The 14,714-nt window shown below is 39.8% G+C and overlaps 1 protein-coding gene across 1 annotated transcript; it reads left to right on the top strand.

The window, feature by feature from the left end:
- Positions 1 to 6,837: 6,837 nt before the first annotated feature.
- SRSF3 (serine and arginine rich splicing factor 3) lies at positions 6,838 to 13,422 on the top strand. The gene is made up of 6 exons (XM_089514758.1): positions 6,838 to 7,013; positions 8,319 to 8,526; positions 9,173 to 9,307; positions 11,315 to 11,353; positions 12,056 to 12,142; positions 12,575 to 13,422. The coding sequence occupies exons 2-6, from the start codon at positions 8,321 to 8,323 to the stop codon at positions 12,600 to 12,602; spliced, it is 495 nt and encodes a 164-aa protein (XP_089370884.1). The 5' UTR covers positions 6,838 to 7,013; positions 8,319 to 8,320; the 3' UTR covers positions 12,603 to 13,422.
- The last annotated feature ends 1,292 nt before the right edge of the window (positions 13,423 to 14,714 follow it).

The following is a 14,714-nucleotide window of genomic DNA, read 5'->3' on the forward strand; positions in this document are numbered from 1 at the left end:
GTGCATGTACACAAAGTTTGTGTTTGTGTACATTGGACCCTCAGAAAACAAACATGTCACTCTCTCAGCCAGGCATGAAAAAAGTTTTGGTTTTTGGAATATTTTAGATTTGGAATTGTGGATAAGGGAGACTCAACCCTTTTTAGAGGTAATATGGTAAGGAGCTGTTGGGAAGGTGATGAGAGAATGGAAAGCTGAGAGCTAATGCTGTTTGGTGGAATGTCTGTGGATTTGAATAAGGTTGGTGAATTGATAGAGTTTTGTAAGGGTACATAGAAGAAGGAACAAAGAAGTGAGTAAAGTGAGGATTGGGGTTAAGAATGTCAGTCAGCTTTAGGAATTAATGAGTAGTGTTTAAGTGTCTGAATTAGCTATGAGTGGAGTGTGTGACAGAATGTGAGCTGTGCTCTAAATGTATTAAATGATTAATCTGTTTTGTTTGGTTAAACCTCTGTTAGTACAAGTATGGTTTTTGTATTTACATGCTTTTGGCTTCTGAGAACACTTTATATTAGAAAGCCTGGATTCAGAAAAAGGTGTCTGTGGTGACAGCAGTAAATAAAGAGGTGTAATGTCCAGAGGAGTTACATATCTCACATAGGTACTTTGAGGACATCTAGGAGGCCTTGTAGTTGGTGGTCAAAGCAATAGGACAGGAGGATGTCTTTACATTGGTACATTACAAGGGAAAGCTCCTACTCTTAATATTAACACTTGTATTTGGGAAGTCATATCTTCATGTTTGGTGGCTATGGAAGCTTAGCCAGAGCCTCACACCTGGTGGAAAAGCAGTGGGTTAAGTAGTAAATTCCCATAGCCACCAACAGTGAAAGACCTTTTTTCAGGAGCAATGGACGCTCATCTAAGCCCTTCATTGGTAATTTCTCAGGATCAGTGTTTTATCTGAGTAGTTCAGATTACTTTTCTAATGACCAGAAGCTTATCCACTTTCAAATTAGGACGCTGTTACAGTTGCAAGGGCTTTAGTGGAATAGGTCAATGTACACTTCACACTATCTATATTAATAAGGAAACAAATTTTGATTTTTTTTTTTATTTAGGAATTATGTATGAGATATTTTACAATCAAGACCTGAATATCATTTCAGTTGGGTGGACTAATTCAACAGAGACTGGAGAGCTATATTGGCTTACCTTGGAAAATGCTAATTGAGAAAGCTTAGATAAGTTAGTGTCACATACTGTATGTATAATGTTAGCTTATAGAAGTAGTATTCAATCCTCCTCACGATTTCCACCATATAAAATTCAGTTTAGGCAAGAGATTCGCATGTCTATCAGATATAATTTCTACAACCTATAAATGTAGGCTCAACACCTTTCAGGAAATGTGGTGCTGGAGGAGAGTTCCTGTACCATGGACTGCCAAAAATACAAATGAATTGGTCCTAGAGCAGATCAAGCCTGAACTCTCACTAGAAGCCAATATGCCTAAAATGAGGCTGTTGGATATATCATTACATGCTGTGACTCACTTGAATAGATGGTAATGCTCAGTAAAGTAAAAGGAAGTAGGAAAAAAAGGAAGATCCCATTACAGGTCAATTGGTTTACTTATGGAAGTTACAGCCCTGAGTTTGCCAAGACTTGAACAGGGCAGTTGATGACTGGGGCTCATGCAGATCTCTCATTCATAGATTTGCTGTAAGTCAAAGTTAACGTGATGGCCGATAACATCAACAAAATTCAAGATGGTCCGTGATAAATATAATTCATAGTTAGAAATAATCTCAAAGGTAATCTGGTCCAGCCCTTTACCAATCTAACAAACTATTACAGCTCCTCTGAATAGTTCACTGTCCAGCCTTTCCTTTGAATCTCTCACAAAGAATTTGCTACCTTCCAAGGCAGTCTGTTGGACAGTTTATACATAGTGTCAAGAAATTCTTAATGTTTTGTGAAAATCAATTTGTTTGTTTTTTTGTAATTTGAAGACACTGGTTTGGTTCCTAGACTTTGGATCACAAGACAATGACTCCCTCCCCCCAAATTTATGTAACATCTCTTCAGATATTTAAAAAATTACTATCATATCGCTTATTAAGTCTAGGCATAACCAAACCTGACTCTTTCAATCTTTCCATGTACAACTGGGATTCAAGATCCTTCATCGTTTGTTACCGGACACATTCTATTATATTGATACATTTCCTAAATTTCACAGAATTAGATGTGTTCTGGCTGAAGCACACTACCCATGCCATTATCATTGATGATCTGGACAGTAAATGTCTATTGATGCAGCCTAGAACACTATTATAGCTGATCTAGCAGTTCAAAATAATGCATAGCAAGAAAGAAAATATTACTTCTACAAATGATCCTGCCGCTTTTACTCCATCTTTTTTTCTGTGAGAAGTTGGCATGGTTTTTAAAAGGAAAAACACTTAATTTCTGAACTCATCAGAAGTCCAGTATCTTGACCAGCTTCTATTTCCTTTAGCAGATTCTGGGCAGTGAAAGTGACCAGGTAAGACACTTGAAAAAATAGCAATTGCAAGTCTGTGCATGTATTTGTGGAGATTTTTGTATATAATTGTACTTAAGATCATAGATGTCTGCTGCCTAACTAACATGGGGCACTTTTTAAAACTAAGGATATAAATCTGTTGATTAATCTAATTGAATAGCAGCCATATCAGTAAAATTTATGTACCCTACTTGGATGTGGAATTAGAATTTGTTACAATGATGGACATCATATAGAGTTGTCTGATGAAAAACTGGAGAGGGCTCCTGTGCCTTTAATAGTTGTGTAGAAAACGGAATTTCAGAAGGTGTTGCTTGTCATGGAGTCATGTAACAACACCTGATGAAATTTCCTCTTCTACACAACTGCTAAAAGTGTATGAGCACACTCCAATTTTCACTTGTACAACCTTATGTGTGGCACATACACTACACTAGAAAAAGATGTGTGCAAAAGACTATACAGTAATGTTAAAATGAATTCTAGAACAAACTGAGCAAATAAATGTTCAGATTTTTCTTAAGAGTGTAGCTGCAACATGTAAATCAAAACTACAAGAGATACAAAGCTCACTCATCTACATAAACTGCAGAAATAATGCACGTGTTTGCAAGTCCTACTATCTAGTTACAACCATGAAAAAATTGGCATAAAATTGGCATAAAATGTACTGTGTATAACATCCTCAGTGAAAGCACACCAACAGTTTGTATCCATAGCTTGGGACATTTCTAGCTTTTATGCAATATTTGCAAGAAGTACAAAAGTAAATGTTTGAAAACTTTACAGATCTGATTTTCTAAGATTTTATTTAGAATCACCACAGTATCCTCTGTAAGACAAGGCACCTCTGTCAGTATTTCAAAATAGTCAAATTCACATACTGGCATGAGTTTGTCACACGGGAGGCATCCCATGAAGAAACTGGATTTAAAACAGGATTTTAAACCCGGAAAGAAAAAAACCTAAGAAGACACACAAAAGCATGGCTGATTTTCAGACACATCGGAGTTAACACAACATTAAACTGGCTAAAATGTTGACAAAATGCAATTCTTTTTACTTTAGGGATTTTCTGGAAGTAAAAAGAATCATGTTTTGTCTACTTTCTAGCCAGGTTAATGTCGCGCTAATGCACCTTAAGAGCGATGTCAGTTGCACTTTTGTTTATCATTTCTACTTTCTGTCCAGGTTAATGTTGGGTTAAAGCGGACATCATCTGATAATAAATCTGCTTTTGCAGGGGGTTTTCACTTTAAATCTAGTTTTTGCACAGGATCCCTCGCGTGTGATAAACTCCATAGTCTAGTTGAGAAAATCCAAGCAACAGACAGAAAAATAGATTCTTTTACAGAGAGGCAAACAGGTCTTCCTTTCTCACCACTAGATGGCAAAGTCAAACAATTGTCACATACATTTAAAAAAAACAAACATACACACACACAAAGGGATCCAGTAACACCTTTGAGACTTAGGAAGAAGAGATTTCTAATACAGTATAAGCTTTCATGAAAATAGTTTTTACAGAAGCTTCTGTGAGAATTTCTTCTTCACAGCACAACTCAGAGTTGCTTTTTAATCTTTTATGTCTTTATGCTAAAGCAGGTTAGCATGGAAGCTCAGGTATCGGCTGTGGCCAGAAGTGTAGTGCATAGTTAAGACTAGTGTGCAACTGTGCCCATCCCCTGAGGCATCACACCTGGCCATATGCCATAGTTACATCCCATTTTGGATTACTACAATATGCTTTACATCGGCTTCCTTTGAAGCAGTGGTTCTCAAACTGTAGAGCACATAGCCTCGGAGTGAGGGACAAGAGTTGCTCAAGGGGTGTGTAAGACTTGGAGACCCTGATCCTCCTCTGATGCTTCCCAAACTTCTTTAGTCCTGGAGGGAAAGGGAAACATGATGAGGAGGGTGCCTGGAGCAGCCACCTCTGCCTGGGAGAGGAGGAGGAGGAGAGCAGGAAGCTCACTGAATCATGAAGTACAGTTGACCCTCCACATCTGTGGTGTTGACTTTTGTGGAATTGATTATTCATGGATTTAATTAATATGTTCTCTCTAGGAATTTCTAGGTCTTCCAGTGCAACTCCATGGTCACTGTCCACCAGACGTTGTGCTGGAGGACCTAGAGATTCCTAGAGAGAATATTTTGCAGGTCCTCCGTTGCAATTCTATGGTCAACTTTTCACCATAGAATTGTACTCGAGGACTTAGAGATTCCTAGATAGAGAACACTTCTCTAGGTATTTGCAGATCCTCCACTGCAATTTTATGGTCAACTTTTGGCAGGTGTTGACTATAGAGTTGTGCTGGAGGACCTAGAGAGTTTCCTAGGACTTTATCACACTACCAAAAAAAAGACAAGAGCATAGCAATATGCTCCTGTCAATATTGCACAATAACTCTAAGATTTTCACACGGTGTTTCACAACATCATGGTTTTCGCGCTATTATCCCATGAATAAAGAGGCATTTTTATTCACAAGATTAATAAAGAGGCTACAATGCCTCTTTATTTACAGGATAATCACACGATAACTGCGCCATTGTGTGAAAATCTTAATTTTATTGCGTGATATTGACGGGAGCATGATATGCTCCCGTCAGTATGGTACAATAACGGTAAATAGTGTGGCAGTGTTATAAAGTCTTGGTAGTGTGATAAAGTCCCTAGAGAGGTGTTATCTCAGGCCTTCTTCTCTTTTGTGGTGAGGACATCTGGTCACCCTGAGTCAACCCAAAACTTCAATGGCTAGTGTTTAAAGACTACAGTTTTAAAGCATCTCTTTCTTTCTTTCTTTCTTTCTTTCTTTCTTTCTTTCATTTCATTTCATTTCATTTCATTTCATTTTGTGTCTTTCTCCCAGGAGGGACCCTTAGGGGATCTTTTATGGGTTGCTTGCTTACAATATAGTCCAGGGTCCTGGTTAAATTGCACAGAAACTCAACTGCATAATGAGCCAGCCAAATATTACATTTGTATCGTGAGTCAGAGACTAGTCCTGCTATAAACAAAAGGAGGTCAATTGTTTGAGAGGTAAAATGAGCTGTTAAAACAGAGTTTGGTTGTTGTTGTTCAGTCAAAGGCTTTCATGGCTGGCATCCATAGTTTTTTGTGGGGTTTTTGGTCTATGTGGTCATATTCTAGAATAGTTTATTCCTGACGTTTGGCCTGCATCTGTGGCTGGCATCTTCAGAGAAGATGGCAGCCACAAATGCAGGCCAAATGTCAGGAATAAATTATTCTAGAACACGGCCACATAGACCAAAAAAACCCACACAAATGTTGTTGTTGTTGTCATTTCTGACTTAGGATGACTTATTGTAGGTTTTCTTGGCAAGATGTTGTTCAGAGGGAGTTTGCCATTGTCATTCTCTGAGGCTGACAAACTAACCGCAACTTGCCTAAGGTGACCCAGTGGGTTTCATAGCCGAGTGGGGATTTGTACCCTGGTCTCCACAGTTGTACATCAAGGCTCAAACCGCTATGCCACACTGATTCTCTTTAAACAGAGACATCCATCAAAACAATGAAATTATCAAGGGGCTATTATACACACATACTGTCTCAGCCTCAGAGGATGGCAATGGCAAACTCCCTCTGAAGACTGCGTCCGCACTGCACAAATAATCTGGTTTGACACCACTTTAACTGCCATGGTTCACCACAACCATCTACCATTCCCAGAATTCCATAGCCTTGAGCCATGGCAGTTAAAGGTCCAAAACGCACTGCAGAAATAACCCAGTTTGAGACCGCTTTAACTGCCCTGGCTCAATGCTAGGGAATTCTGGAAATTGTAGTTTTGTGAGACATTTAGCCTTCTCTGTCAGAGATAGCTCTAGTGCCACAATAAACTACAATTCCCAGGATTCCCTAGCACTGAGCCAGGGCAGTTAAAGCGCTCTCAAACTGGATTATTTCTGCAGTGTGTGTTTTGGACCTTTATCTGCTGTGGCTCAAGAGTATGGAATTATGGGAATCGTAGTTGGCTGTGTTGCCGACTGGATTAATTCCGCAGTGTGTGTTTTGGACCAAAGGGGTATTAAAACGGAACGTTTTTGTAGTGCGGAGACATGCAGCCAGAGCTTTCCCGCGCGGGTTGCCATAGTAACCGCGCCTGGGCCTACATCTTGCGTAGGATATGAGCTCTGGGAACAAAAGAGGGGAGAAAAACGGAGTCACTGTTTGCGCATGCGCAGCTAGATTTTTTTTAAAAAAAGACCAAAAACGAAGCCAAGGAACGTCAATCACTGGAGGAGCGGTTTCTAATTGGTCAGTGTCGTCGTCACGTGCCCGGTGGAGGGGGCAGGACCTATATAAAGGCAGGGCGTGGAAGCAGCGCCCGCCATTTTGTCCAGTGCGACAGAGCGAGAGCGGTTAGGAAGCATTCCAGTGTTGGCGGGAAAGAGGCCGAGGCCGAGCGAGCGGAGGGACAAGAGCAGCGAAGGAGAAGGGAGGGGAAGAAGGCAGCAGTAGTTGGCGAGAGTCCTTGGCGCTCCTGGCCCCGAAGCCGGTGAGGGAGCGGGATGGCGGGCCTCAATCGCGGCGGAAGAGGCGGCGGCGGCGGCGGACAAAGGGCCGCCGCCATTTTGTGTGGTCTGAGTCACATCAGGCCCTATGCTTCCTTGGATGGAGAGAAGGCTCAGCAATATGGCAGGCAGGGCATTGCGACCCTCTTACGCCCCTCTTGAAGGGGGCAGGGAGGAGGGAAGGCCTCTTAGACTGGCCTCCCATTGCGCTCACAGGGGATGCTCCCTGCCTGCCTGCCCGCCCCAAATGGCCTCCTGCCCTTCTGTAGCGCCAACGACACTCATCCCCCTCCGCCTTTCATTATTCAGGGATTTAACATGTTCTCTCTAGGAGTGTCTAGGTCCTCCAAAGCAACTCTATGGTCATCTTTAACTAAAGGTTGCCCTGAAAGACCTAGAGAGACCACTAGGCCTTTGTAGCTCCTCCAGCGCAGTTCTATAGCCAGTGTCTGTTGGACGTTGACCACGAGAGTTGAGCTGGAGGGCCTAGATAATCTGCATTGTTTATTGTCACCGTCTTTATAGGGGAGGGATAGGGATCATAAAGGGTTAGGGGTTTTTATAATTTGTATACTGTCCGTTTGTATGTTTCTGTATTTTACCAAAATGTGTTGCAACCCGCCTCAATCCATAGGGAAAACTGGGGTATAAATTATTATTATTATCTTGTATGGACTTCATCTGTACAGTAATTACAAGCTTTCATTTTCCTAGTGAGTGAAACATCATTCCGGGTATAATTTTTTTTCTTTGAGGAATATGAAAGCACAGGCCCTTCATATATATATATATATAGAGAGAGAGAGCGAGAGAGAGAGCGCTTTAAAATACATTGCAGAAACAATCCAGCTTTGAGACCACTTTAACTGTGCTGGCTCATTCTGTAGTTTATTGTAACTTCAGGGCTCTCTTTGACAGAGAAGGCTAAGTTTCTCACAAAACTACAGTTCCCAGAATTCCCCAGTATTGACCCAGGGCAGTTAAAGCAGTCTCAAACTGGATTGCCTCTGCAGTGTGTTTTGGACAGTAGAGAGCTCTTTTTTGAAGCATTATAAGCAGAGAAAAAGAAGGCCTGTTCTTTATCCACTTGCTGCCTTTGGGCTCTCCAGACTCGCTTTGGTGGTTTCAGTAAACGGTTCTTAATCTCTTGAGGGTGTATAAATGAACTAGCACTTGTAAGCCACTGGTACATATGCTATATTTCCCCTGCTGTGGTATAAACGTCACTGTGGCTTAATAAGAATGGAAGCTTGACAGCTTTTTTAATTCTCTCTTTGATTGTGTTGCAGAGATGCATCGCGACTCGTGTCCACTGGACTGCAAGGTTTATGTAGGAAACCTTGGGAACAATGGCAACAAAACCGAACTGGAACGAGCTTTTGGCTACTATGGACCACTGCGCAGTGTGTGGGTGGCTAGGAATCCCCCTGGTTTTGCCTTTGTGGAATTTGAAGACCCACGTGATGCTGCTGATGCAGTGAGAGAACTAGATGGGAGGTAAAAAGTCTTTTACTTCTTAGTTGGGTTGTTGAGGGGGCACCTAGATTGTAAAGCCTTGTTCTGTGTTTTTTACATTAATACAGTGGACCCTTGTTATCTGCTGGAGTTAGGTTCCAGCACCCGCCCCCCAAATATCATAATCAAGTCCCATTAAATACAGTGGCATAGTAAAAAGGTATCTCGAATATCAAGTGGCAAAATCAAAATTTGCTTTTGGGAATTTATATATTTGTAAAATATTTTCATGCCATGGATGCTTGAATCCGTGGATAACAAATCCATGGATATGGAGGGCTGACTGTACTCAAGAACAATTCAGCTGTGTTTTTGAAAAGCAACGAAATAGGGCTGATATTCTATAATGGCAAGTGATCACAACATGAATTGGGTTGTGTGAAAGGGTTCAGCTGCTTTGTTTTAAACTTAGATTGAAAACCTTTTTGTGGCCCCATTTGAGAAAAAGATGGGATTGAAATCGGATAAATAAGCACTCCTAACACATTAGAGGTTTGGTGTAATGTGAAGTACTTCACATTTAGACTCTCATAAGCAGGTTTTTTTGGGGGGGGTTGTTGTTGTCAGTACATTTGGCTTAATTCATACCGATTATTGGCTATGGCAGTAATTACCTTTTATTTCCCAGAACACTCTGTGGATGTCGTGTCAGGGTGGAACTCTCCAACGGTGAAAAACGTAGTCGAAACCGTGGTCCACCTCCCTCATGGGGTAGACGTCCCCGAGATGACTATCGCAGGAGAAGTCCTCCACCTCGCCGCAGGTATATAGGATCAAAAAACTTGAATAGAGGTTTTGGCAGTGTTACCATTTTGGTATAATAGGCTTTTAAAAGGCATACAGATGCGTGCCAGTATCGCATCACCAAATTCTAAGGCATTAAAGTATGTGTTAGAGGGATACACTGTTGAACACTGACTTTTATCCTTAGGTGTCTAAACCAGTTGATAGTTCCCTCTAACATGGATTATCATCTTTCCTTCTGAGGTCTATTCATCTTCTAGTTGCTTCTTTTTTCTTCCCAGTACTCCAACTTGGTTTTTGCTTTCCTTTTCTCCATTGTTGGTAAACATTACATTCAGCAGCTTGGCTTTTTTCACTCAAGTTTTTCTGCTTTAACACAAGTGATGCCAGGCAGGCAACTGTTTTAAGGATGCCAAAACAATCAACAGTTGCTTAGCTAGGTTTGACAGTAATAAACTGTTGAAATATCACTCCATTGTAATTCTTCAATACTAAATACACTTCAAAATAAAGCAGTTTTTTATTTGGTACACATTCAATTACCCAGAAAGGTTTGTTGGGTGTTAAATATTCACTACAATATTTATATCCAGATTTCTGCAAGGGCAGAAATTTTAGCTGGTACAGGTGAAGTCCATACGAGATAGAGTGAGACATTTTCCCTTTCACTGTAGAACACAATAGGAGTATTTGTTAGCTAATAGATGGTTGTACTGATGGCTTGTTTTTCATTTTTTTATGCTTTTTGGTCCATCTATTAATAAAAATGAACCCGTTACAGAGTCACCATCATGTCTCTTCTCACCACCCTCTGAGTCTGCATTAGCCAGTCAACTAGCCCTTTCAGCGTCATGTGACCAGCGCGCCCCATTCAGCTTGGCTGGTGTCGTTTCACATGACCCAGGCATGGCCAGTCGTCAGGTTGCACCGCCCTTTGGTTCCCGAGCATGCTGTTTTCTCTCAGCCTTCTCTCCAACCTTAACCAAATCGGCAGCAGCCACCTCGACCGCCCACACATTCCCGGCCAATCAGCTCAGCTGTTTATTTACCAAATGTCTTCACAACAACTACAGCAGCAGCCTTCGGCTAACAAAAAAGCAGGAAAAATCCACAACACCCCCTTCGCCAACCAACTAAATACAACGCAACATCTGGCAAAACCTTTTCAGCAAATTCTTCTTGGCAGTCAGTCCGGCAGCCTCACCTCACCATTTCTAGCTTGTTGAAACCAAAAACTAGTAAGTTTTTCCTGCTTATACAGTTTACTGCTGGTTAAAATAAGGAGTAAGCGGCTTATAAGTAATTATTTTTTCTCAATCAAAGGCTGGCTGTGCATAATTTCGTGGTAACATACATATGTTGCTTGAATAAAACTTTTAAGGGTGCTAAGGAAACTTAATAAAAGTAACTAAACAATATATTTGCATGCAAGATAGCAACTACACTTAATTGCTTACTTTGTTTTTCTTGCAAAAAATCCGCCAATTCCTTTCACCTTTAAACTGTTTTACTAACAGTATCAGAACTTAAAACAATTATTTTTTGGGATAAATTGGGCAAGCTAAGATTCTTTTAGACTAAACACACTATGACAATTAAAATTTACATTCACCAATAATTCAGCTTTAATGGCTTTGTCACTGTGTGCATTAGTCTTTCACCTGGTACCTTACATCCTGTTAAGGATTCAATCTTGCATGGGTTCCAAAATACTGGTTTGTATAGATTTTGGAACCACTTGTGGGACTTTGGTATAGTGTTCTAGGCAGTGGATTTAGTTGAGATGGAAGTGCTGCATTGGACAGGTTTGCTATGACATCGAATTAGTTAAAGCAAACTCATGGTTGGAAACATACTGATGACGCTGAGTTCTTTAATGCCCGAATCTCTCCATTTTGCTGGACGATGGGTGCTATTTATCTTGGCACATTCACTGGGCCCAACAGTGACTTGACAAGTTGGGAATTGCCTCACACCAGTAGTGCTAAATTGATGAAAATACTCACTTTGCTGTTTTTGATTGTAGATCTCCACGGAGGAGAAGCTTCTCCCGTAGCCGCAGCAGGTAACTGTTGATGTTGAATTTGAGTTCTCTAGAAATCGGCATGAGTTGCTATACAAAGTTTTTGAATCACAACCTAATTAGAATTCACATTAATTATTTCTGGAGTTTCTCTTGCATTAAGTGTTGTGATAAATGAATTCATAGAATTGTAGAGTTGGAAGAGACCACAGGGCCATCCAGTCCAACCCACTGCCATGGAAGAACTCTCAATCAAAGCATCCCTAACAGATGGCCATTAAGCCTCTGTTTAAAGACCTCCAGGGAAAGATACTCCACTACACTCTGAGGGAGTTTGCATTTGGCCTTTTTTTTAATGATAAAGCTAAATAACTCCATATAAACTTTTTGTAACAAAATGGACTTTGAAGAGTGACTAATGCATTTAAGTTGTGGGCCATTCAGGTATGAAGCAAAATCTTTATGAGCTAAAACTGTTTAATTGGGAAAGTCTTGTGCTAATTTTGGTAAGTCATAATGAGTGAAGCAGAAATGGCATGCTCTAATTGTTAGTTGGTTAGCACCATTTCTGGGGAAATATTTTTAACTGTGGGGACATGTTGATGTTTAGGTATAATTTATAGATCAGTCCTCAGTACATTAAAATATTTTTAAACTGTTACAGCTCACACAATGGTAAGTTTTAATCCTGGTTCATGAGGACTAATAAGCATTCTGCCATAATTCTGAATATTTGTCTTATAGGTCCCTTTCCAGAGATAGGAGGAGAGAGCGATCACTGTCAAGGGAAAGAAATCATAAGCCTTCCCGTTCATTTTCCAGATCTCGTAGGTAAGAACATTAGTCTCTAACCTGGCAGTAGGAATGTACTGCTGCTGTAAATTAAATTTCATTAATGTAGTAATTAAAAATCCTTTAGTTATATATGGATGATAGTGGTCAGGATTAACTTTCAGATATCAGTTATTATTATTATTATTATTATTAAACTTTATTTCTATAGCGCTGTAATTATACACAGCGCTGTACAGAGTCGGTAGAATTAGGAGTAAATAAAAGCCTGCCCAAGGCGTACATTCTAAGATAATAACAATTAAAAGAGGACTAGATAAAATTACCATATAGAAAAGAAAAAACAGATTAAAAACATCAGATAGTTAAAATTACTTGGATACAAATTGCATGACAAGGTATATATAGTACTAAACTATGTTGAGGAATTCAATGTACATTTTTAAATGAGAATCTTTATATTCTGTGTAGCCGCTCCAGGTCAAATGACAGGAAGTAGGACATCAGGAAGAGACTTGTACAGGAAGTCCCGTTGAATCAGAAGAGAAGAGTATGTACAGAACATTGTTTTCTTTGAGACTACATGAGCTTGGTGCATTTTTAAAATGTTTTAGCTGTCAAATTCTGTTTTTCTTGTAACAGGTGACAAATGTAACAGTTGTGAATCTTTATATGGTTCTGAGCAGGTCATATGAAGTGTAATAAAACGTGTCATTTTACAGTGTACCCTTAGGCATAACTTTGATTTCCATTGATGTTAATAAATCACCTTGCATAGACCTACCAAATAAAACCTCAAAAGCCATGCAGTGACAAATGTTTCTAACCTTTTAGACTATGGATTGGAATCTTCACAGGATCTAAACTTGAAAGGAATTTCACAACACATGGACATGAGCATTTGCCATAATCACAGCTAGGCAATCTATGCAAGGTGAGACTTGGAGGCTTAATTAGTTTGCCAGAATAGCGGACAGTTTGAAACCAGTAGTAAGCAAAGAGACTGAAAGCCTTGTAGCTAGACTTTTCTAAAAAATATTTTACAATTCTGATTTTATACCAGCTTTGTCAAAGCTGTCTTCTATGCTGTAAAATGTAGATTAAGTTTTGTACTTCTATGTCGAGAGCTAGTTTAGTTAAAAATGTTAATGAGCTGCATAATAGTCTTCTTTGTTGCATAGACAAAAATAAGAACAAGTGAATGGGTAAAGGTAGATGCATAAGGGTACATTGTAGATTAATAAACATCCTCCTTGTGCATAAGTTGTCATGTCACTGTAAACTCTTGGAGATCTTTGGATTAAAGTTTTGGTTACAAATCGTTCTAAGTACTTTTGTATCTGACAAAATATAACATTTAGTTGGGCTTCTGCAGTTTAATTTAGATCTCTTGTTGTCAACACTTTGAAGCTATTAGTCAGATTTCACTGTGTCCATATTCAGTCACCTGTTAAGTGACAACTTGTACATAAATGGCAGGTCACATAAAGCTCCTATTGAATTGCATCTGATTTGAAGGGAATTCCCTTGATCATGTCCCATTCTGTTAAATCACTACTATCAAACATCTAACCAAGTTGCAGTAATATTGCCATGGCATGCTACATCTATATGAGCCATGATTTGAGTAAAGAGGCACTCAAAATTTTATGCCAGAAACGAACGTGCTATCCAGGAATTCCATCAAACATAGCTTTCTGGTGTCCCTAATCATGTATAATGTTACAGGAAATGCATGCAGTGTTTATCCACAACAGAAGCCATTCATGACATGTCATTAAAATACACACACATATGTATATAATATATATCAGTCTTGTACCCCAGAAAAATGCTGTTGTACATTTAGTTTAAATCCGTGCACAATCATCCAAATACTGAATGTTTAGAGTTCTTACTTTTCAGAACAACTTCAACTGGGAAAATGCAACTCATCATTAAAGACTTGTACTGTGGTGTTTCAGTGTGCCTTGTCAAGTTGTATAGACTGTATTGAATACAGTACAGTACAATACAGTACAGACGGTATTGAAGCAGAATATTGGCTTCATGATGGAACAGAAGCCTACATCAGTGCTGCTCAAGTGGTGATCCCTGAACTATTGCTGGTCACTGAGGCAGTGACTGCTGGATCCTGGCATGTTTCCAGGAAAGAACTGAATTTAGTGGGCACAAATTTATTGCCAAGTCCCTAACATGCAAAGCTGGTACCCACATCAGAGACCCTGAGAAGTGTTGGCATGCATCCTGTTAGTCCTGATTTGAGTAGACCAGTTGGAAGCATGATGTGCTTAAATCTTTATTTTCCATTTAACAGTTGAGAAGTGGGTATGCTCAAATTGGGACTACAGATAGGGATTAAGCCACATGATAGTGTTTGGGAAGTAGTCAGTAGTGAACAGTGAAGTACTACAGTCAGCCTTCCTTATCCACAGATTTTTTTATCCAACAGGGCTAAAAACTATTTTGCTTTCTGTAATAGCTTCTGAATATTTATGTATGGGCCTGTTTGGCCACAACTTGGGAACAAAGGCTTCCTGAAAAATAGTGGAGGAATCAGCCCTTTTAAATGATCTATCCCTATTTAGGTTTGCACCAGAGATGAAAGAGC

The sequence above is a fragment of the Sceloporus occidentalis genome, unplaced genomic scaffold (genome assembly GCF_023333645.1).
Source record: "Sceloporus occidentalis isolate IW3139 unplaced genomic scaffold, rSceOcc1.0.p SCAF_3, whole genome shotgun sequence".
In the NCBI taxonomy this organism is placed as follows: Eukaryota; Metazoa; Chordata; class Lepidosauria; order Squamata; family Phrynosomatidae; genus Sceloporus; species Sceloporus occidentalis.

What these genes read in the sequence shown, in the direction of transcription:
- SRSF3 (XM_089514758.1), top strand. Translation starts at nt 8,321, where the DNA reads ATGCATCGCGACTCGTGTCCACTGGACTGCAAGGTTTATGTAGGAAAC. An exon ending in AGTCCTCCACCTCGCCGCAG is followed by an intron (nt 9,308 to 11,314) that starts GTATATAGGATC and finishes TTTTGATTGTAG; the next exon opens with ATCTCCACGGAGGAGAAGCT. An exon ending in TCATTTTCCAGATCTCGTAG is followed by an intron (nt 12,143 to 12,574) that starts GTAAGAACATTA and finishes TATTCTGTGTAG; the next exon opens with CCGCTCCAGGTCAAATGACA.